General features: G+C 35.4%; 1 protein-coding gene across 1 annotated transcript in view; it reads left to right on the top strand.

Moving 5' to 3' along the window:
• HRH3 (histamine receptor H3) overlaps positions 1–22510 on the top strand; it is a 46655-nt gene extending 24145 nt beyond the window's left edge. Inside the window, exons 2-6 of the mRNA XM_053716012.1 lie at positions 16520–16584; positions 16934–17213; positions 18033–18199; positions 21623–22058; positions 22116–22510. Of these exons, the coding sequence (XP_053571987.1) occupies positions 16520–16584; positions 16934–17213; positions 18033–18199; positions 21623–22058; positions 22116–22510 (1343 nt within the window). The remainder of the gene's footprint in view (positions 1–16519; positions 16585–16933; positions 17214–18032; positions 18200–21622; positions 22059–22115) is intronic.
• Positions 22511–24555: the final 2045 nt, after the last annotated feature.

Below are 24555 nucleotides of genomic sequence, written 5' to 3'. Positions count from 1 at the left end.
ACATCAAAAAAGATATATTAATAATATATACACAAACGTGATCACTACAGATATAGTGATGTAAACTCCTAATTAGAAATCCCAAGGAAGTGTAGTGTAGATTCGAAAGATGATATCCAATCTTATGAGGACAAGCGGCTGCTGTGCTTCTTCCAAAGCTAATAGGCAGATAAGCGGTGATCTGAAGAAATGTTAAAAGAAAAGAAGAAGGCACCACAATAGTGCACAATCAGTAGTATTGAAGTATCACACGCACAAGACGAGTACTACTTACTAGAACATAAGCACTTGAGAAGTGCCACAGGTGCAGTCTGGACTCTTATAGCTGCCCAGCAAGCTATCCTCTCGCTACTTCAGCAAAACCTGCAGCTCCAATTGTGATGACAGGACATGAAAACGGCAACCAGGTATAGTCTTTCACTGTTGCCCGATATGTCGAATAGCAGCTGCTCCAAGAGGACAGAATACAATAAAGTACGTGATGCCAAAGTCATTAAAAAACAACTCTAGTTTATTAAAAACAAAGTACACAATGCGTTTCCCGGTACACAGACCGTTTCATCAGGTGTATACAAATAAAATGACATCACGACTTATAAAGACAAAATCGGCGTGTATAGCCGAAGATTGCGCATGTGCGCCAAGGTAATTGACCAATAAGAATCCAAACAGAACCGGCTTTGCTACTGATAGGAGGATCAATGGAGGTGTGTGAGACAATACTACCAATAAACCAATAGGCATTATACAAATGAAAAGACTCAATGGGATAGGTTAGTTATCTGTGATGTTAAGAAAAAACAAAATCATTACAGACAACATCCAAGGCATACACCGATTCGATTGAAACAAATGGAAACAGAATATGCCAGAGGAGATTTTCTCACTCCCTCAAAAAAAAGAACATACGCCAATGTGGCGGCAGAGGGAGAGCAAAATCTACCAAAAAGGAGAAATTTAAGAGAATGAAAGATGGTATATTTAACCTCTCTAGTCATTCACTAACAAATGAAGAAATTTGTGTATTAAAAAGAGGTCTGTCCTTTTGCCCCTCTAATGACCATAACCCGTTTGAACTATTTGTAGATCTAAATAGATTCATCAGGAAATTGTTTCTACAACGTTACTTTTGTGATAAGAAATTAAAACAGGAGAAACAAGTATCAATAGTTACAGACAATATGACAGAGAGTCCAGTTACTGATATTGTTTATTTTGAACCTGAAAGTCTTTGTGATTCTTTATTTGATTACTTTATACATTCCAATTTAATGTCGAAATCAAACTTTAATCCCCCAATCACTAGTCATAGTATCCAACTCTTCCAAAATCTTGTTTTGGAAGAATTTGGATCTTTGGGCACTAAAAATAAGACCTCAAATTAAAATATATTTGAACTTAAAGCTCTATCTAAACTGGCCAAGAATGACTCTCTGGTGATTAGACAAGCTGACAAGAGAGGTAGGATAGTATTGCAAGATTGGGAAGATTACATTAAGGAAGCAAATCGTATCTTATTAGATACCAATTATTATAAGAGACTTTCATTTAATCCTACCAAACAATATTTAAATAGTCTCATTAAATTGATTGATGATGGGTATTATAAAGGTATTCTAACCAAGAAAAAAGAATATTTGACTCCTACTACCCCAAATCTTGCATACTATTACCACCTCCAGAAAATACATAAATGTACTACTAATCCTCCGGGACGACCGGTCATCTCGGGGATTGGCAATTTGACATGTAACTTGTCAGAATATATTGATCAATTTTTAAAAAAAGAAGTTAGATGTTTACCATCGTACATCAAAGATACACCAGATTTAATATGCAAGCTAGCCAAATTTAAGAATATGGATACTAAGAATTTATTATGGCTGACTTGTGACGTATCAGCATTATACTCAAATATAGCACATGATTTGGGTGTTCAAGCAATAGATAGTTTTCTAGCTAGAGATATATATCTACCTGAAGAGCAGAGATTGTTTCTATTGAATGTCATTACTTTCGTGTTGACACACAACTACTTTGTATTTCAGGAACAATTTTTTCTGCAAATTAAGGGTACGGCCATGGGGACCAGGTTTTCCCCCAGCTTTGCAAATCTATTCATGGGGATTTTTGAAGAAAAATATATTTACAACTCCCCTCTGGGGGCAAGTCTGGTCTTCTATTGCCGTTTTATAGACAACCTTTTGTTAATCTGGAATGGTACGGAAGTATCAGCTATAGAATTTGTAGAATCACTTAATAAAAATGATATGGGTCTTAGTTTTACGTCCAAAATTGCAAAAGAGAAAATAGAGTTTCTTGATTTAGTGCTATATTGGGATTTTGAAGGATCTGTATTAACCAAAACTTTTTTTAAAAAACAGTAGATACTAATAGCTACTTAAACTACAATAGCAATCATTATAAACCATGGAAAGAGAACATCCCTTATAATCAGTTCTGCAGAATACGTAGAAATTGTACTGATGTTCTAGTCTTTGATGAACAATCTAAAATTTTGAAAAAAAAGATTTTTGGAAAGAAATTATCCACCTAAATTGATAGAAGATAGTTACCAGAGAGCGAGAATGAAAGATAGATCAGAATTTTTCACTATCAGTAAGCAGAGTCAAATAAATTTGGTGACCACAGATAAGATTGAATTCAAGTCTAAAACCAGGAATAGTCCACGATTTATAACTAGATATAATAACAATCATAATTTAATAAAAAATATTCTACGGAAACACTGGTTTATTTTAAAAGGAGACCCTCTATTGAAAGATGTGCTAGATGAGACCCATATGTGTACCTTTAGGAGGGCCCGACTCTCAAAAACAAGCTAGCGCCCAGTAAGGTCGTTATGAAGAAGCCTTGCACTAACCTAAGCAATAGATCTGTTAAAAGCTCCTTTTTGGAGACTAAAAAAAGGGTTTTTTAAATGTAAAAAAGCAAATTGTGGCCTATGTATGTACACCACAGGTAGTAAAACAGAATTTATATCACACTCCACAAAAGAAAAATTCAATATCACATCTCACTTGACATGTGATTCTGCATTTGTAGTGTATCTACTGCAAGGTAAATGTGGGGTACAATACATTGGCAGAACCTCTAGACCCCTAAAAAAGAGGTGGGGAGAACATTTGAGGAGCATAAAAAAATCTCTAGCTAATCATAGTGTACCACGTCATAAGGTAAAATTTCATGAAGGAGAATCAGATACTTTTAAAATTTTCCCCATTGAATATATTATACCTAAATGGGGGAGAAATAGATATATGCATTTACGTCAGAGAGAGACATATTTGATATGGAAAATAAAAACTTTAAAGCCATATGGATTAAATGAAAACATTGATATGGCAGCTTTCAATTGATCAACTGCTGGATATTTATATTGTATAGTAAATACTATTATCGCCTTTTGAAATATACCAATATGATAAAATAGATGTTTTATAATGTTGTAGATAGATAACATTTCAACATCCATATAGGCTTTAAGTGGAGTGCTTATCTATTTGTTTTATATTGTTTTATATTGAAGACAACATTGTGATCTTGTTTTAATCTTTTAATCTTTAGACTATTTGCTTGATATATCCCCAGCATTTTTGAATAAGACTGTTGTTCTAGGTGAGATGTATATGGTATGTTATGTTACTTTACCAGATATAAATGCCATTGTGGATCTATCAGAACCGGCTTTTATATATATATATATATATATATATATATATATATATATATATATATATATATATATATATATATATATATATATATATATATATATATATATATATAAAAGTATAATTTAACACAATATATCATTTTTATTACTTGACTGATGTAATTAATCACCACAATTCATATCATTCCATGATATAATTCCATTGATAATCTTATTGATATATGCAATTTATTTCCAGTATTTTAGAAGTATATCACAGCTATCTATAATTGATCAATCTTTATGTTTATAATCACAAGATGTGGTATGTTCATAATGACTGGTATATATTTCACTATCTTGATTCTTGCCGAACGGCAAGTGTATATGTATGTGAATTCAGACTTTTTATTTACCTTTGATTATATTGGAATTTATACTTTTTATTTTTGACTATATCTCTTTAGATCCGTTATTTGGATTTATAATATCTCTCTCAGTTTGATTGGACTATCAGGAGTAAATAGTGACAATCAGATGTTTTTCATTTCTTAACATCACCGATAACTAATCTATCCCATTGAGTCGTTTCATTTGTATAATGCCTATTGGTTTATCGGTAGTATTGTCTCACACACCTCCATTGATCCGCCTATAAGTAGCAAAGCCGGTTCTGTTTGAATTCCTATTGGTCAATTACCTTGGCGCGCATGCACAATGTTTGGCTATACACGCTGATTTTGTCTTTATAAGTTGTGATGTCATTTTATTTGTATACACCTGATGAAACGGTCTGTGTACCGGGAAATGCGTTGTGTACTTTGTTTTTAATAAACTGGAGTTGTTTTTTAATGACTTTGGCATCACATACTTTATTGTACTCTGTCCTCTTGGAACAGCTGCTATTCGACATATCGGGCAACAGTGAAAGACTATACCTGGTTGCCGTTTTCATGTCCTGTCATCGCAATTGGAGCTGCAGGTTTTGCTGAAGTAGCGAGAGGATAGCTTGCTGGGCAGCTATAAGAGTCCAGACTGCACCTGTGGCACTTCTCAAGTGCTTATGTTCTAGTAAGTAGTACTCGTCTTGTGTGTGTGATATTTCAATACTACTGATTGTGCACTATTGTGGCGCCTTCTTCTTTTCTTTTAACATTTCTTCAGATATGCTGAAAATGATGGGTAGTGCCCATAGGACATATATTTGATTGTGGCTTCATTGTTAGGGGGCTATTTAAGATGTATTTTGTCATGTTGTATATCACATGATTACTGAATGATGATGTGTATTTTCATGCATGATGTTATATTTAATTAAACATAAATAACACATCTTAAAAATTTGCAGAATTTACATTTACAGAATAAATCAGTGCATTTTCTTTCATAAGGTGGTGAAAGTCCATGAGCCATTACTCCTGAGATTCAACTCCTGGACACTAGGAGGAGGCAAAGATTCCAAAAGCTCTAAGAGCACTTAATCCCTTTCACCTCTCTGGTATTCTAGTCTTTTCTCTGCAGGCATAGGAGGAAAGTGAAGAATTCAGGTGGCCCATTTTCACCTCAGTTGAGGTGCTACTGAGAGGCGGAGGCGGAGATTGGAATATGAGATAGTGAGAGAATCACTCCGAGTAAAGGAGTTGGTCTCATGCCTGCCACAGGTGTCACAGGGTCCGGATCCTCAGCCTCCTCCTGTTGGGTCATCAAAATACTCCGTACATAGAGCCTCTGCTGTGACGTACACAGCACTGGATCGGCTCTCTACTGGAAGCAGTCTTTTATGCAGCCACTATGCACGGTAAATTGGGTGCATCTGAGGCCATTTCTTGCACTCACATGGCCTACAGGATATTAGTAGATACACCAATTTGAGGTACATCATAGTTAGGGAACATACACATGTAACAGACTAATTCCACCTTTATTACATAGACCTTTTATACTTAGTCTAGTAATTATGGAAACTTTATAATGTGGTAATAGCTCCTATTTCTATTTAGCTAATTCACCTATGTTATATACACAGTAAAACTGCCATTTTTCAGATGTCTTATTGCTGAAGAACAAGATATTTATTTATTTTAAGTATTATGCTGGGCTTCATTTTTATGCAGTGCATTATTATTATTTACTATTATTACACAAAGAGGTTTTCACTGTAAAGTACCACTAAAGTAAAAATTAAACACAGTGATGAAGTGGGAAGGAAAATAAAACTAACTTAGAAATTTGTCAGAAAAAAATGTACTTCCCATGTGTGTATGCATTGTCTATGTATGATGTATTTGTTGATTATGCTATTATACTGTATTTAGAGGTCCTTTACTACGTATTGCCCAAGCTTGTCTGTCTCATATGTCTCTGGCTTTATTCTACAAGTTCCCAGTTGCATTGTTTGCAAACATTGTATTTACTGTTTTTAGATGTATTTACAGTAAAGAAAAGACAATTTAAAAAGGTGGTTGTCTTCATTTATTTTTTGCCTGTTTATGTATTATTTCATTGTGCATACTGGGGAGTAGATTTCCTTAGTAGGTAATCCCTTCCACATGAATGTTTTCTCCTTCAATTAGTTCCCTAATAGATTGTGGAACAATGGGGTCTCCCAGACATAGACCTAATGACTTATTTTTCCAAGAGTCATAGTTCTAATGGAATAGAGCGTTCTTCATGAACCTGATTGCTTCAGTCAGGCCCCACAGAACTTGATTTGCAAATCCGATTTAGATGTCAAGCTTTCTCCAATTTTCAAGATTTCATGTCTCTCATCTTGTTGGATTAGAGACTGAATACCTGTTTTAGGTTTCTTTGATGCTGCATTGAATGCCTTATTCTTGTTTAAGACCTTCAAACCTGTTACAAATAACATTTCTCAAATGATTTTAAAAAATGTTTTCTGTTATGAAAATTACGGTTTTAGATGGCATTCTTTTACAATTCCAAGAATTCTTTGTTTTGCATTCGGCTCGGATAATGACTTATCTGCTAACTCTTTAAAGTCATATTTTGTCTTTTCCTGCTTCCTACAGGAAAATTGCTAAATGTCTTGACATCTAGGCTTTGTTCAGACTTAGTCAGGATATATCCAGTGTCTAAACCAATTTCTCCTCTTTTGAACATTAATTTGTTTTGTTTTTTACAAGCTTTACAGGTTTCTCTTTTGGAACTTGAATTGCTTTGGACATAAAGCTTCTGTCTTGGAAGTTTTTGTTGCTTTTAGCAATATCTTCTGCCAGAAGAGTTTCTGATTTATTTATTTTTTGCTCTTTCTTGCAAACTTTTTTGTCTTATTTTCATAATGATAAGACAGTTTTTAAATACTCAATATGATTTTTTTTTACCTAAATTGATTTTTCAGATAACATCAATCAGGAAATTATAGCACATCTCCTTGCCCTAATCCAAATAATTAATTATCTACTTGCCGTAATCCAAATAATTAATTTGATGGCCTCTTACTTAAAGGACAGTCTAGTCAAAATTAAACTTTCATGATTCAGAAAGGGCATGTAATTTTAAACAACTTTCTAATTTACTTCTATCATCAAACTTTCTTTATTATCTTGGTATTCTTAGTTGAAAGCTAAACCTAGGTAGGCTCATATGCTAATTTCTTAGCCCTTGAAGTCTGCCTCTTATCTGAATGCATTTGACAGTTTTTCACAGCTAGATGACATTAGTGCATGTGTGCCATATAGATAAAATTGTGCTCACGTCCATGGAGTTACCTAGGAGTCAACACTGTTTGGCTCAAATGCAAGTCTGTCAAAAGACCTGAAGTAAAGGGGCAGTCGGCAGAGGCTTAGATACAAGGTAATCACAGAGGTAAAAAGTATATTAATATAACTGTGTTGGTTAAGCAAAACTGGGGGGTGGGTAATAAAGGGATTATCTATCTTTTTTAAACAATAAACATTCTGGAGAAGACTGTCTCTTTAATTTAGATTTTGTAAGAGCATTTAAATTCTACTTTTAAACTGCAAAGATTATGAGACGTGTGTTGAATAAATTTACAAGGCAGCAACATTCTTTCTTTAGATTTGATTACTGTGATGTTGTTGGTATGAAAGTCCTTTAGGCAGCAGTGGCTGGTAATTAGGTGCCTGCCTTAAAAAAAATTGCCTCACCCAATAACTCATGGACTCCACAGCCTGTGTATTAATTCCCAGGAGTAATGGCTCATGGACTCTCACCACCTTATGAATAAAAACAATATTTACATTTACTTTATAAATGAATTTCTTTCATGATGGTGAGAGTCTATGAGACCCGCTCATTTTATTTTTTTACTTAAAGGTACAGTCAACACCAAAACGGTTTGTATAAAAAGATATATAACCCATTCCCCAAAACTGGGGAATGGATAAAAAAGGGATTATATATATTTTGACACAATAAACATTTTGGAGTTGACTTTCCCTTTAAATGAAAATGCTCACACAGACATAGCTTTAGGTATTGCCTTCATAAATGTAAACCCATTAGTAAAATAATTTTTCATAAATAATTTTAATATGGGAGTCAATAAAGGCGAGTAGGGAGTGGAGCCCCAAGGGCCTAATTTATGCATAATGAATTCATGTAAAAAAAACCACAAAAAAAAACAACATTTCTTTTATATCAATCTTTACTCTTCATTTAGGGCAGTCACTGCTTACTTTAATATACATTTGTATAACTGCAGGTATTATTGTTCTCTGTTCATAAAATTAACAAGGTATATATGAATACAAGGTTATCACAAAGGTGAAAAAAAAAAGTATATTAATATAACTGTGTTGGTTATGCAAAACTAGGGAATGGGTAATAAAGGGATTATCTATCTTTTTAAACAATAACATTTTTGGAGTTGACTGTCCCTTTAATTATTTTTTCTGGCAGCAGTTTCAGTTTGCATTTTCCCTATTTTGTCCTTTTCTACCTTTCTACTTCTCCTTTCTTGGCTATACGTCAGACTAGAATACCAGAGAGATGGTAGAATTAAGTGGTTTTGGTAATCCGTGCCTTCTTCTAGTGGCCATGAGAAATTGCTTGTGGACTCTCACCACTATTAAAGAAAGGAATTTATCAGGTAAGCATAAATTTAGTTTTTTTGTGTTTGTGTGAGAACCTAAAAGATGGGTTTTAATAAAATGTGTTTGCAATCCATATTGTCCCATTCAAAATCTTTTTAACAAAGTATCACATAATATATAAACACTGCTTAATAAACCTTATTCTAATACATTAAAGGTTGCCATGCAAAACTTTGTATTTAACTTAAATGGGTTGGTATTCTCTTCTATGGCTTTCCAAACTATTAGAAGAATTGCTGTTTCAATTAATTCACTCACCTAAACTAAATATGATATATAGATTATTAAACATTGTTTAAATGTACAGCACAATTAAGGGGAAAAACAATATAAGAAATAAGTATTTGGATGATTTTAATTAATAAAAATAATTGTGTTTAGTAACATTTTAACTAATGCTTGATAAAAAATAAAAAAGACAAAATGTGCCTGAGTAAATGGTGGCTCAAACTTGTTAAATGATATCAACCTAAAAATCATGTGAAAACCTGTTCATAGAGTGTTTTCTAACAGATTGGGTTTTGAATGGCAGATTCGTGGGGCCCGATCCGATATGCAGCGTCGCCCGCAAAAGTCGGCGATGCCAAATTTTGCACTGGTTTGGTATCCTATATACGGCGTAACATAGAAGTTACGCTCGTATATTTCTGCCTTCGCCCGTAGTTTTTCCCCCCATACACTCATATACAAAACCCGCGCAGTTTGGTATCCAATAAACAGCGTAAGGACTTACGTGGCGAAAATGTAGAAATCTTACTCCATTTTCACCTTGCCACAAAATGCAGGCGTAGCAGCCTTACGCTGAGTATTGGAGCCCCGTAACTCCCTAAACTGCCTGCAAAATAAAACCTAACACCTAACGCATGTGCAATGTCTATATACCTGTCAACTGCAATCCCCCGCCGCAATCCCTAATAAAGTGTTTAACCCCTAAACCGCCGCTCCCGGACCCCGCCGCCACCTACATTATATGTATTACACCCTAATCTGACCCCCGTACACCGCCGCCACCTATATTATATGTATTACCCCCTAATCTGACCCCCCTACACCGCCGCCACCTATATTAAATGTATTACCCCCTAATCTGACCCCCCTACACCGCCGCCACCTATATTAAATATATTAACCTCTAATCTGACCCCCCTACACTGCCGCCACCTATATTAAATGTATTACCCCCTAATCTGATCCCCCTACACCGCCGCCACCTATATTAAATGTATTACCCCCTAATCTGATCCCCCTACACCGCCGCCACCTATATTAAATGTATTAACCCCTAATCTAATCCCCCTACATCGCCACTGCCTATATTAAATGTATTAACCACTAATCTAATCCCCCTACACCGCCGCCACCTATATTAAATATATTAACCCCTAATCTAATCCCCCTATACCGCCGCCACCTATATTAAATGTATTAACCCCTAATCTAATCCCCCTACACCGCCGCCCCCTATATTAAATATATTAACCCCTAATCTAATCCCCCTACACCACCGCCACCTATATTAAATGTATTAACCCCTAATCTAATCCCCCTACACCGCCGCCACCTATATTAAATATATTAACCCCTAAACCTAAGTCTAACCCTAACACCCCATAACTTAATTATTATTTAAATAAATCTAAATAATATTAATATTATTAACTAAATTATTCCTATTTAAAACTAAATACTTAACTATAAAATAAACCCTAAGATAGCTACACTATAATTAATAATTACATTGTAGCTATTTTAGGGTTTATATTTATTTTACAGGTAACTTTGTATTTATTTTAACTATGTACAATAGCTATTAAATAGTTAATAACTATTTAATAGCTACCTAGTTAAAATAATTACAAAATTACCTGTAAAATAAATCCTAACCTAAGTTACAAGTACATCTACACTATCAATAAATTAATTAAATCAACTACAATTATCTAAACTAAAATACAATTAAATACACTAAACTATATTACAAAAACAAACAAACACTAAATCACAAAAAATAAAAAAAGATTACAAAAATTTTAAGCTAATTACACCTAATCTAAGCCCCCTAATAAAATAAAAAAGCCCCCCAAAATAATCAAATTTCCCTACCCTAAACTAAATTACAAAAGTAATTTGAATAGCCAATAGAATAAGAGTTACTGACATTCTATTGGCTATTCAAATCAGCCAATAGAATGTCAGTAGCTCTTATTCTATTGGCTATTCAAATCAACCAAAAGAATTACAGTAGCTCTTATTCTATTGGCTCATCCAATTGGCTGATTTGAATTTGAAGGCTCAAACTTGTTAAATATCAACCTAAAAATCATGTGAAAACCTGTTCATAGAGTGTTTTCTAACAGATTGGGTTTTGAATGGCAAATTCGTGGGGCCCGATCCGATATGCAGCGTCGCCCGCAAAAGCCGGCGACGCCAAATTTTGCACTGGTTTGGTATCCTATATAGAAGTTACGCTCGTATATTTCTGCCTTCGCCCGTAGTTTTCCCCCCATACACTGATATACAAAACCTGCGCAGTTTGGTATCCAATATACAGCGTAAGCACTTACGTGGCGAAAATTGCGAAATCTTACTCCATTTTCACCTTGCCACAAAATGCAGGTGTAGCAAGCCTTACGCTGAGTATTGGAGCCCTGTAACTCCCTAAACTGCCTGCAAAATAAAACCTAACACCTAACGCATGCGCAATGTCTATCTACCTGTCAACCGCAATCCCCCGCCACAATCCCTAATAAAGTGTTTAACCCCTAAACCGCCGCTCCCGGACCCCGCCGCCACCTACATTATATGTATTACACCCTAATCTGACCCCGTACACTGCCGCCACCTATATTATATGTATTACCCCCTAATCTGACCCCCCTACACCGCCGCCACCTATATTAAATGCATTACCCCCTAATCTGACCCCCCTACACCGCCGCCACCTATATTAAATATATTAACCTCTAATCTGACCCCCCTACACTGCCGCCACCTATATTAAATGTATTACCCCCTAATCTGATCCCCCTACACCGCCGCCACCTATATTAAATGTATTACCCCCTAATCTGATCCCCCTACACCGCCGCCACCTATATTAAATGTATTAACCCCTAATCTAATCCCCCTACACCGCCACCGCCTATATTAAATGTATTAACCACTAATCTAATCCCCCTACACCGCCGCCACCTATATTAAATATATTAACCCCTAATCTAATCCCCCTACACCGCCGCCACCTATATTAAATGTATTAACACCTATAGAATAGAATAAGAGCTACTGACATTCTATTGGCTATTCAAATCAGCCAATAGAATGTCAGTAGCTCTTATTCTATTGGCTATTCAAATCAACCAATAGAATTACAGTAGCTCTTATTCTATTGGCTATTCAAATCAGCCAATAGAATTACAGTAGCTCTCATCCAATTGGCTGATTTGAATTTGAAGGCTCAAATCAGCCAATAGGAATTCAAGGGATGCCATTATTAATCGCGTACCTTGAATTCTTATTCAGTGTACGGCGGAGATCATATGAAGAGGATCCTCCACGCTCCATGGCTCCGCGGTCTTCAGTTCCAGCGTCGCCGATCTTCAGTTCCAGCATCGCCGGTCTTCAGTTCCAGAGTGGACGGTCTTCAGCTCCGCGGTCATCGGTCTTCAACTCCTCCGGCCCGCGCCAGCTGGTTCCTGGAAGAAGAAGAGGTCGGCGCTTGGAAGAATACTTTACCGCCTGGAACAGGACCTTCTCCGCCGGTCTTCAGGAGAGGTAAGGAGCACTTGGGTGTTAGACTTAGGTTTTTTAAGGGGGGATCGGGTGGGTTTTAGAGTAGGGGTGTGTGGGTGGTGGGTTGTAATAGGGGGGGTTGTTCTTTTTTTTACAGGTAAAAGAGCTGATTAGGAGTAATTAGCTTAAAATTCTTGTAATCTTTTTTTATTTTTGTAATTTAGTGTTGTTTTTTTTTTGTAATATAGTTTAGTGTATTTAATTGTATTTTAGTTTAGATAATTGTAGTTTATTTAATTAATTTATTGATAGCGTAGGTGTATTTGCAACTTAGGTTAGGATTTATTTTACAGGTAATTTTGTAATTATTTTAACTAGGTAGCTATTAAATAGTTATTAACTATTTAATAGCTATTGTACCTAGTTAAAATAAATACAAAGTTACCTGTAAAATAAATATAAACCCTAAAATAGCTACAATCTGATTATTAATTATATTGTAGCTATCTTAGGGTTTATTTTATAGGTAAGTATTTAGTTTTAAATAGGAATAATTTAGTTAATAATATTAATATTATTTAGATTTATTTAAATAATAATTAAGTTAGGGGGTGTTAGGGTTAGACTTAGGTTTAGGGGGTAATATATTTAATATAGGTGGCGGCGGTGTAGGGGGATTAGATTAGGGGTTAATATATTTAATATAGGTGGCGGCGGTGTAGGAGGATCATATTAGGGGTAATATATTTAATATAGGTAGCGGCGGTGAAGGGGCTTCAGATTAGGGGGTAATACATTTAATATAGGTGGCGGCAGTGTAGGGGAGTCAGATTAGGGGGTAATATATTTAATATAGGTGGCGGCGGTGTAGGGGGATCAGATTAGGGGTTAATAAATTTAATATAGGTGGCAGCGGTGTAGGGGGGTCGGATTAGTGGGTAATATATTTAATATAGGTGGCGGCGGTGTAGGGGGGGTTAGATTAGGGGGTAATACATTTAATGTAGGTGGCAGCGGGGTCCGTGAGCGGCGGTTTAGGGGTTAATACTAGGATAGGTTTATTGTGGTGTGGGCTATGGCGGTTTAGGGGTTAATAATTAGGCTTATTGCATTGTGGGGGTTGTCAGTCTAGGAGTTAATACATTTATTGTTAGGAGTGAGAGGGGGAATTGCGGATAGAGGGGTATACGTGTCGGGCTATTTTTGGGAGGTGTGTTAGACAGTAAACGGGAGATTGTATACTTTAGTTAATTTTTTTAGGCGGCGGCAGTTTCTAAAGTGCTGTAAGTCACTGGCGACTTTAGAAATTTGTACTTACGCTTATTTCTGGACATCGCTAGTTTGTCCGACTTACGGCACTTTAGCAACTGTCGGCGCCGTATATATGATAACCCGATGTGCAAGGTGAAACTACGGGCGGCGCAGGTTTCCACGCGCCCTTGTAGAGCAAACTGAGAAAAAAATAGAAAATTGGGTTCTCTGAAGGACAGGAATTTTAAGCCTCACAAAACAATTTGAATTTATTTGAAAAGACTCCATTCACTGCAATAATTGACTCTGTAAAAATGTGTTACATTTGATAATATATGGTAAAATAATAAGTATTTTGCTTAATGTAGTTTAATCTATTAGGTATCATTTACAATTTATCCTGTTTTTAAACTTAAAGGGACAGTCAACACCGAAATTGCTATTATTTAAAAAGATAGATAATGCCTTTACTACCCATTCCCCAGCTTTGCACAACCAACATTGTTATATTAATATAATTTATAACATTTACACCTCTAAATTTCTGCCTGTTTCTAAGTCACTACAAAAAGCCTCTTATCACATGCTTTTTTGTTAGCTTTTCACAATATAAGACTGTTAGTTCATGTGAGCCATAAAGATAATGTGCTCACGCTCGAGGAGTTGTGGCTGACACTGCACTAATTGGCTAAAATGCAAGTCAATAGATAATAAATAAATAGCCATGTGATCAGGGGGCTGTCAAAAGAGACTTAGATACAAGGTAATCACAGAGATAAGAAGTGTATTTCTATAACAGTATTGGTTATGCAAAACTGGGAAATGGGTAATAAAGGGATTATATATATTTTTAAAAAATAAACATTTTGGAGTTAACTGTCCCTTTAAATGAAAATACTCACACAGACATAGCTTTAGGTATTGCCTTTATAAATGTAAACCCATTAGTAAAATACATTTTCATAAATAATTTTAATAGGGGAGTCAATACAGGCGAATAGGGAGTGGAGCACCAAGGGCCTAATTTTTGCATAATCAATTCATGCAAAAAAAAAAAACATTTATTGTATATCAATCTTTACTCTTCATTTGGGGCTGTCATTTCTTACTATACTATACATTTGTGTAACTGCAGGTATTATTGTTCTCTGTTCATAAAATTATCAAGGTATATATGAATACAAAGAATATAATTGCCATCTGTGCAGGGGATTACATGCTGCACAACTGATCTCTACATATGGGGTTATAGACATTTTATCTAAGGGATGGTATTCAATGAGTAACCAGGAATACAGGGTGTGGATATGTGTATTGTAATATGCCTGGTTTGGATCTATACAACATAAATCATAATATAAACCCAAAACCAATGTGCACAGACAGCATGAGTAAGAATGTTCATCCAGGAAAATATTTTGACCTAGGCAAACAAGACACTTGCCTAGTGTGGCAAATTGGGGGGGAGCACTTTTTGAGACTCTGTTGGGAGCAGCAGGTGACTCCGTCTATGTAATATATATATATATATATATATATATATATATATATATATATATATATATATATATATATATATATTTATATATATATATATATATATATATATAAATATATAGTGTATATAAGTGTATGCAAATGTTTTCCAAGTCCTGGTGAGCATTTACTTTGGAAATGGCATGAAAAAAAGTCACATTACACCCTGACCAAAAAAGGTCTAAAACCTGGGGGAGGGGGTTAAAATGCTCTCGTGCCTCAATACCATAAGCAATAGCAGAATTATCCACAATAACATTTTATTTTGCTTCCCAGTTGCAACATCTGTGGCAGTGTAGAATTTATAGAAATCTAATAAATTAAATTGCTCCACATTTCAGTTTTATAAACTACCACTTAATTTTCCATGTAGCAATTTTTTTTATTTTATTTTTTAAATCGTGTTTTGTGGTTAATATGTGTAACCAGAAGAGTCGTAACCATAAATGCTATTCAGCGTTCATAGTATGTTTTAATCACCTGTAGATGTATCTGTTGCTAACAAAAATATGAATCCCTTTAGTTAAAATGATGGAGTATGGAACAGAGATAAATATGATCTGTAGGACATAATGTAACATTTGTTTCTAGAATCCTATCACCGTGTTCATGCTAAATAAAGAACATTCGTTTAGATTAAAACATGCAGGACATAATCTAAATGTGCCATGTCTTTTTAATGATTAACAAGAGTCGAGAATGTAATTTTGTTCTGATCAGTTCTACTTCAAGATGTGGGAGTACTGTGTTTATTAATAGTTGATTGATAAATAGGAACAATTAATTGCATAAATCAGGATCTATGACATAGTTTGTTTCACCTACAGATTGATGCAATAGGTGGTTAAATTAGTAAAAAATAAAATGTGGAAAGGTCTAGCTTCAGACCAGGTTATGGAGCTACAGCAAGATTCATATGTCACTTGCCACAAACTTGACTGCTTGTGTCATTGAACAGCGGTTGAATGACAGCAGTGATGCAGGAATCGCAGAAGAGATTATATTGTACTAGACTTCCTGACATATGCAATATGTGGTATAACTGGCTTCAAGTTGTTGAGATTGCAAATTCCTTATAATAAAATTCCATTCAAAAATTAAGAATCACATCAAATGAAAGATTGATGCAAAATTGTGAGACTCCTCAAGTATTACAGAATGGTATACTATATTCCTGACTGCAAAAGGTTAAACTCTGTGTTACTCTGGGACTAAGATTTATTGTGAATTCTCCTTATATGTATTACAGCTGTCTATGACGGGTATACGCATATCCTTCAGGATTTGTGCAAGGGGCTACTTGTGGGATGGGAGGTAGGAGGCGGTTTGGAGGTGGTGCAGCTCTCACACAGGAAAACATTGGGAGGTGGTTCAGTGTATTCACTGGCGTGGGGTAGAAAGAGTCAGAAAATAATATAGAGTCAGACAGTAAATAATATCAGTGCAATTAGTAAAGTACTGGAACACCCAATCTGCACAGAACGGGATATCTACAAAAGAAAGTTGCATTAGAAACATCATGGAAGGACAAATTCCTTTGGAGTTAAGATTAGAATTAGCCCTCTGCTCTCTACATTTCCTGCTTATGTCTTTGCTTGCTGAAGGCTAAGTGGAGATGCACAGCCTGTTGATCTGGGGGACTATTTGTTGTTGTAATGTTTAGGTCCTAGAGACTCGCAACTGCTGTGGTGCTGAAATGGACAGCTCCCAGCAGAACTGGCCACATAATGACTCTGTTTGGACCAGCGCTGATGTGGATGATCGCTACCCTGGTAACTTCACTTTCTCCTGGACAGTCTTCCTTGCAATCCTCATGGGGATTCTTATAGTGACCACTGTACTGGGCAATGCTCTGGTCATGTTGGCTTTCCTGGTAGACTCCAGCCTCAGGACACAGAATAATTACTTCCTACTCAACCTGGCTATTTCGGATTTTTTAGTAGGTAAAGTATTTTCTACAAAAATCTTTTTCATTAATCACATTGATGACAGGAACATCTCATTCATTTCCTTAATTCAGAACATTAACATTCAAGTGTTAGTATATGACATCGATAAAAGGATCTTTTTAGCACTTTCAAATGGTGTCTCAAAACATGAAGGTTTAGTATAAATTAAATCACCTGGTGTATAAAAGATGATTGCAAAAATGATCTAAGGCTTATTTTTACTAAATATATATCGCTGCATTAAGTGCTGGATTAAAAGTGTGAGGAACATCACGCACTTTGTAATATAAAATGTGCGAATACATTGGCAAATGGGATAGCATAATTACCCTATTATTTTGGAAAATATTCTGGACAATGCTATATGTATTCACTGAAACATAGGATAGCTCATATTCCCTGACAGATTGATCCATACCTTGTGCAAACAGTTGTGATTGGAAACATTATTATAGAAGTAATAATTTGACATACATTGGCTGATGCAAACATAGAGACAAGCAGGATTATCTGCATACATTGACATACAACGTTTTCTGTATAGCTTGAGCAAATAAAGGTGTAATATGGAATACACTGAGCACATTTGCCAATAAATCCATACTCTGTGCAGTAAAGATTGCTCTAGCATATGCAGATGACATATGGGGTAATAGTACAAATTAGACTGGAGTAAGTCATGAGAAATAGAGACGTTCACAGGCTGTAGATATTCATGCAGCTTCCTCATAAACAGAATCATCTGCATGCTCTCTGCACCGGGGAATAATGCTCTGATGCCAGTTTAAATGTATCAATGCTTGTTAATTCCAGGTGCCTTGTGCATTCCTCTTTATGTGCCATATGTGCTCACTGGAAGATGGAGTTTTGGAAGGCATATGTGCAAACTCTGGCTCGTCCTCGACTACCTACTCTGCACCTCTTCAGTGTTTAACATCGTTCTGATAAGTTATGACAGGTTCATCTCGGTAACCAGAGCTGTAAGTATCAATTAATGGGTTAATCGAATGTCTTATTTTAAACTCCCACGTTGAATCCATTGGCTACTAGAATGCTTCCAAAGCATTTCTGTCTGGCACTCAAGGGGTCAATCCTGGGATAAAAGTGTAGCTTCTAATGCAAAATCTGATACTGAATTGTACACATTGGTTGCAAATCGATAGGTGCTCTTATATTTTACATTTAGCTTACTAGAAATGCCCCTTGGTTCCGACACCAGTGTTGTTTTAAATCATTGAACAAGCAAGTGCAATTATTCTGTGAATCACACTTTTTTGCATTGCTCAGTCACTATAATTTTGTGACCTATTCAAAAGCCTCTGCTTGACAGTAAGCACCATCTTCTGTAGATTCATCTGCAATTACTATACATTAATTTATAACACTATTTATAGTAGAAAATGTATTGTGGTTATGGATTGTAATAGTCAGACCAGCTGCACAGTTGTCATCACAACTTGTATTTGCTGGAAGGGAAATTGAGAGCTAGAATTGCTTATCGGTAGTTCTCCTTTTCCTTACATATCACTTTACCTTATGCACAGTTAAAGGGACAGTCATCACCAAAATTGTTATTGTTTAAAAAGATAGATAACGCCTTTACTACCCATTCCCCAGCTTTACACAACCAAATTGTTAATAATAATAATAATAATAATATACTTTATAACATTTAAACCTCTAAATTTCTTCCTGTTTCTAAACCACTAAAGACAGCCTCTTATCACATGCTTTTGTATTTGCTTTACACAACAGGAAACTGCTGGTTCATGTGGGCCATATAGATAGCATTGTGCTCACGCCCTGGGAGTTATTTAAGTCAGCACAACACAGCATTAATTGGCTAAAATGCAAGTTAATAGATCATAAAAAAGTAATGCGATGAGGGGGCAGCGCTTAGATACAAGCTAATCACAGTTATGCAAAACTGGGGAATGGGTAATACATGTATTATCTATCTTTTAAAACAATACAAATTCTGGTGTAGACTGTCCTTTTAACCACATTTTGCTGAACCTGGAGAGCGAATTCCTTTTTGTAAGACCAATTCCTCGTTGCATATCCAATTCTTCATCTTCATCTTTGTATCAAGAGCAACCTCCTTTACCCAGCAAATCCCCATATATGCACAGCTAAGTCTGTAGTCCAGTGATTCATTGAACCCAGCACTTTCACATTTATCTACCTACACCACCACTTTCAAATGTATCTACCTACCATACACTTCACAAAAGCTTCTTTTGCACATCTAAATTCCCCTTCCATGATCATCTGTAGTGCTAACCCTGGTATCTCCTCCTTGGTAGCCAACCCAGAAATACTCGCACATAAAGTGCCCCCCTTCCAAAGCTAGTTTTCCTTGGCACTACCCGCTATTGGCACTGTTACTCACTACTGCCCCCAGCTCTTTGTACAATATTCTCTTCTTGCACTATAGCCCCTTATTTTACCACATTCTCTGGTACAGCCAGCCCCTCTGGAGTGAGATTTCCCTTGCACACCCACAGCTACCCCCCCCCCCCCCACAAACACACACACAACCAACTCCAAATCGAGTTTTACCTGGCATCTCCCATTTAACAACTAACTCTCCAGCACTAAAGCAACATATCAATTCTGTTCCATAAATACATGAGACACTGATGATCTGCTGCAAGTCAAACCAGGTATACATAGGTGCAGTGAGTGAAGAACTGGATTGCTGAGCCTTGGGCAAATTTGTTAACACTGTTCTACATTTTGTGTATTCTATATTTTGAGGTTCCCTATCAAATTGTATTGAATATTCAGAAGCTGCTAAATGGATTTGAACCTTGTTAATTTATTCTCTAAGGAATTAGTTTGTTACTGCATTTGAAGAAAGGGATTCCATTGGATTCAAATAAATCAAAGAATTTTCCTTTCAAGTGATTAGAAATGAGAATTGTAACATCTAAGCAGCCAGAGCCCCCATCAATGCATACTGTTCACCATTAAGCCTTTTAATACTCTAGACCTCATTAATAACAGAAATCTAACTGACTAGAATTTATAATGGCTGGTTTTCTGTACTTTACATAAAGGTTAGGGCAGAACATAAATGGTAGCCATAGGACAGTAGGTGAAGATATTTTGCAAAACATAGAAAAAGGCAAATATGCATGGGTTAAGTGATATTAATAACATTTGGTTTTATATAGACAAACATAGAGCATTGTGTAATCTAGCTTTTAAAAAAAGACAATAGAGAATTATTTAAAGGGACATGAATTCCAAAATGTTTACACAACATTCCAATTTACTTATATTATCTAATTTGCTTCATTCTTTAGATATCCTTTGTTGAAGAAATAGCAATGACCATGGGTGAGCCAATCACACAGGGCATCTTTGTGCAGCCACCAATCAGCAGCTACTGAGTCTATTTAGATATGCTTTTCAACAAAGGATATTAAGAGAATGAAGCAAATTAGATAATATAAGTAAATTGGAAAGTTGTATAAAATAGCAGGCTCTATCTGAATCAAGAAACAAATTCACAATAAAAAGACAGTACAATGCACTTTGAATATTTTCCATATTTCCCCTCCCCCTGTAAGATGTGAGAGCCATCAGTCAGTCACAAAATGCATATACATATATACTGTACACTTTTGCACATGCTCAGTAGGAGCTGGAGTCTCAGAAGGTGTGTATATAATATATATATATATATATATATATTTATTTAAATTGCATGGTTTATCTTAATCATGAAACTTTAATTTTTACTTTAGCAGCCTGTTAAATAGGCCCCGAAGTTCAGTGTCCATACAAACAACCACATGGAACAAAGATTACATATACAATATAGGTCACTGAAGAATATACTCATTGTATGTATGTTTTATGCATATGAGTGTATAAACTGATTGCAAACTGCATCATTTTCACTCCTTTGTTTTCTTGGAGGTTATTATAAAGTGGAAGAAGATTACCAGACAGTCAATCACTTATATTGGGACTATATCCTTTAGTGCACATTATTACACATTTTTTTGTATTGATTTGTAATAAAAGTAATAAATAAATACACTTTTAAAGAGCAAAGAACTGGGAAGGCTTCTTATATAGAACTTCCCCACAAAATTTGCCAAGCTACCCTAGGACAAGGTTTAGTTGATCCAGGTCAAACAGTTGCATGACATCTAGATTTCATACATGTTTTAATACCTGATCAAGTTTTAATTATTATCTACACAGGGAACAGCAAATCATAAAAAAAACAACATGAAAGAAATCAGTATATGTGCAAAAATATATATTTAAAAAAATCAGAAGAATTAAAATAAAAACTGTTTATACAAGATTTGTCCCTTTTTGTTGGATATAGTGTATAGTATTGATTTCTACTAGGCTCTCAAATAATTGGCATATTTTTTTAGGTGAGCTACAGGGCCCAGCAGAGTAATAGCAAGCATGCAGTTCTGAAGATGTCAATGGTTTGGCTCTTAGCCTTCCTCCTTTATGGGCCAGCTATTATCACTTGGGAGTATATCGCAGGAAGGAGCATAATTCCAGAGGGTGAATGCTTTGCTGAATTCTTCTATAACTGGTACTTCCTGATAACTGCTTCCACTCTTGAATTCTTCACTCCTTTTATCAGTGTGACATTCTTTAATGTAAGCATTTACATGAACATTCAGAGGCGAACAAAAAGCCGCCTTGACGTCTTACAGGAAACACAGAGCCAGACTACAATGGAGGATATTAAGGTGGCTTCAGAACCACCCAGGACCAGCTCTTTAAAATGTTGGAAGCAAAAGATTCTGAAAAATGGTCACCATGGAACATCCAAAGCCAAAGATGCTGAGATGCTGAGTAAGGCACAAGCGGTTAAAAGGGCTTCATTGAATGGGAATACATTGACTGTGGCAGGTAAATCCAAGTCAACTAGGAGAAGTTTTAATGAATCCTGCAGCAACCCATCTCTGGAGAAAAGGATGAGGATAGTTTCCCAAGGAATCGCTCAACGGTTCCGTTTATCTAGAGACAAAAAAATTGCCAAATCCTTGGCAGTGATTGTTTGCATATTTGGGCTATGCTGGGCTCCATATACTCTACTGATGATCATAAGGGCAGCATGCAGGGGCCACTGTGTGCCTGAAGTTTGGTATGAGGTATCCTTCTGGTTGCTGTGGATAAACTCTGCTGTGAACCCTATCCTGTATCCTTTGTGTCACTACAGTTTCAAGAGAGCATTTAAGAAAATCCTGTGCCCACAAAAGCTCAAAATAAAACCACACAGCAAACTCCAGCACTGTTGGAAGTGAACACTCTAAAAGAGCATCATTACAAATGTTTTCAGAATACAATCTCTTAATATAAGTGCTATGGCCAGGCAGTGACATATCTGTAGGGAGTTTCTCCAGAGCATTCTGTTTTAATCTCTCAATATCTTGCTTATTCACTGCTGATAGGAATATAATAGATGCTGCATAATAAACACCATTATGCCGTTGGAAATGGGCCCATATAATAGATGGTTTGTGGAGAGTGATCATCTGAGAATTCTGGACTGTGTGTTATTTTGTGGTTCTATTTTCAGTTATTTTTTCTTATACACAAAAGTAATTGAAAACACAATAGATTTGGCAAACCCCTTAATGCCATTGTTTTAAATGCAATCATAGATTTTATTTAAGAATATAATTGGGGTGGTTTTAGCTGCTATTCTGTTATCATTTGTCAGTCCTACAGAGTGAAATTATCAATCAAATTTAACAATATATCTAACAACCCTCAATAGTTACAAATTAAAATTATATAGAATAAAGTACCAGCATGGAGTCCCTTTAGACCAGTTTTCTACCTAAGGTTTAGATGTTCCAATGTTCTATGGTATCTGCTCTTTTCATATTCTACTGTAGGTATGTAGGTTGCTTATATATTTGTTGCTTTTAGGCACATCTGAATTCTGTGGCCAGTGGTATTTTATAACAAGACAATTACACATATGGCGTTATAGTCTGTAGTCAACACAAAATCTCATTGTAGCTGTTGTGATCTTTGTTCTCGCTGAAAACAGGAAAAAAAGCTATATAAATAAAATCCAATGCTAGAGAGATCCACACTCACTGGATTTGGAGAAAGCATTACAATTTATTGTGAAGACGTGATGCTTCCAACTCACAGTCCCTTCATCAGACTCAATCACTGTCTTCATAATACATTACAAATCCAGTGAGTGCGGATCTCTTCTATTGGATTCTGTTAAAAACTATTTCTGGTAGATGGACTACAATGAGATGTGAGTGTGGATCTAGCAATATTGCATAAAGCATCATTTTGTATGTTTCTAGAACTAATAGTGCATGGAAATTTCCTTCTTGGAGTCTTTATGATTCTTCTTTCTATACAGATATTTGAATTCCATTTTTGTTTCTATTGCATACAGACTTTTTTTTACCACTGGCTACAGTACTATGCAAATATGTCTTACAGTTACTGACAACTCAACCTATAGGAATGGATTTGTTTTGTTCCTATAATATTTCTAATCATTGTCACATTGTACGTGGAACAATCACTCCTAACCCCTAGCTAAACATGCAATCATATGATACAGTTACCATGGCAACTGAATATAGGGTCTTTTCCAATCTATTAGAAGAGCTTTGAAAAATGTTTTGTATGGCTTTTTGAAAAGATTCAAAATTCAAGACCATTTAAATCTGTTTGAAAACTATTAGAACATCTAGTTATTGTGTAGTTTAACAGTGACTATGCACTACCCTAACTTTGCCAATACTTTAAATTGAGAAAATCGAGCAGAAAACACTTGTGAGTGGCTTTTTGCATGATTTTTTCAACAGTCTTGACCAGTTAAGAAAAAGCAATATTGGCTTCTTCTGCGAGGCATATCTTGACTTTTACCCAACTGTGTTAATGATTTTGTTCAAGGTGAGCATGCAATTTTATAATAAACATGATCAATTCTTGGTTTAGTAAAAAGTTAAAAATATAACCTAAATCACACTTTTTATAGTAATAAACATTTACTCAACTAAAATCATTATGTTCATTTATTTAAGTTTGTGGGTAATAAAAGATTAATTATAAAATTTTAATTTTACTAAGCACACATTTTTAAATATTGGGGTCGATCACAGTTATTGAAAAAAAAATTGTCTAATGATTTTTCCATTAAAGTCTAGGAGGGTTTTTGTAGAAAAATCATCTGATGATCTTTTCTAAAGGATTCCAATCTACCCCATTATTACATAAATAAAATAAAAAAAACTGTTCAAAAACCTTAGGATGCCATAATTATATTTTATACATAACATTATCTTATCAATATTAAATCAATAGCTGA

The sequence above is a fragment of the Bombina bombina genome, chromosome 1, assembly GCF_027579735.1.
Source record: "Bombina bombina isolate aBomBom1 chromosome 1, aBomBom1.pri, whole genome shotgun sequence".
Classification (NCBI taxonomy): domain Eukaryota; kingdom Metazoa; phylum Chordata; class Amphibia; order Anura; family Bombinatoridae; genus Bombina; species Bombina bombina.
Note: the sequence above shows the minus strand (reverse complement) of the source record. Positions and strands in the feature narration are given on the sequence as shown.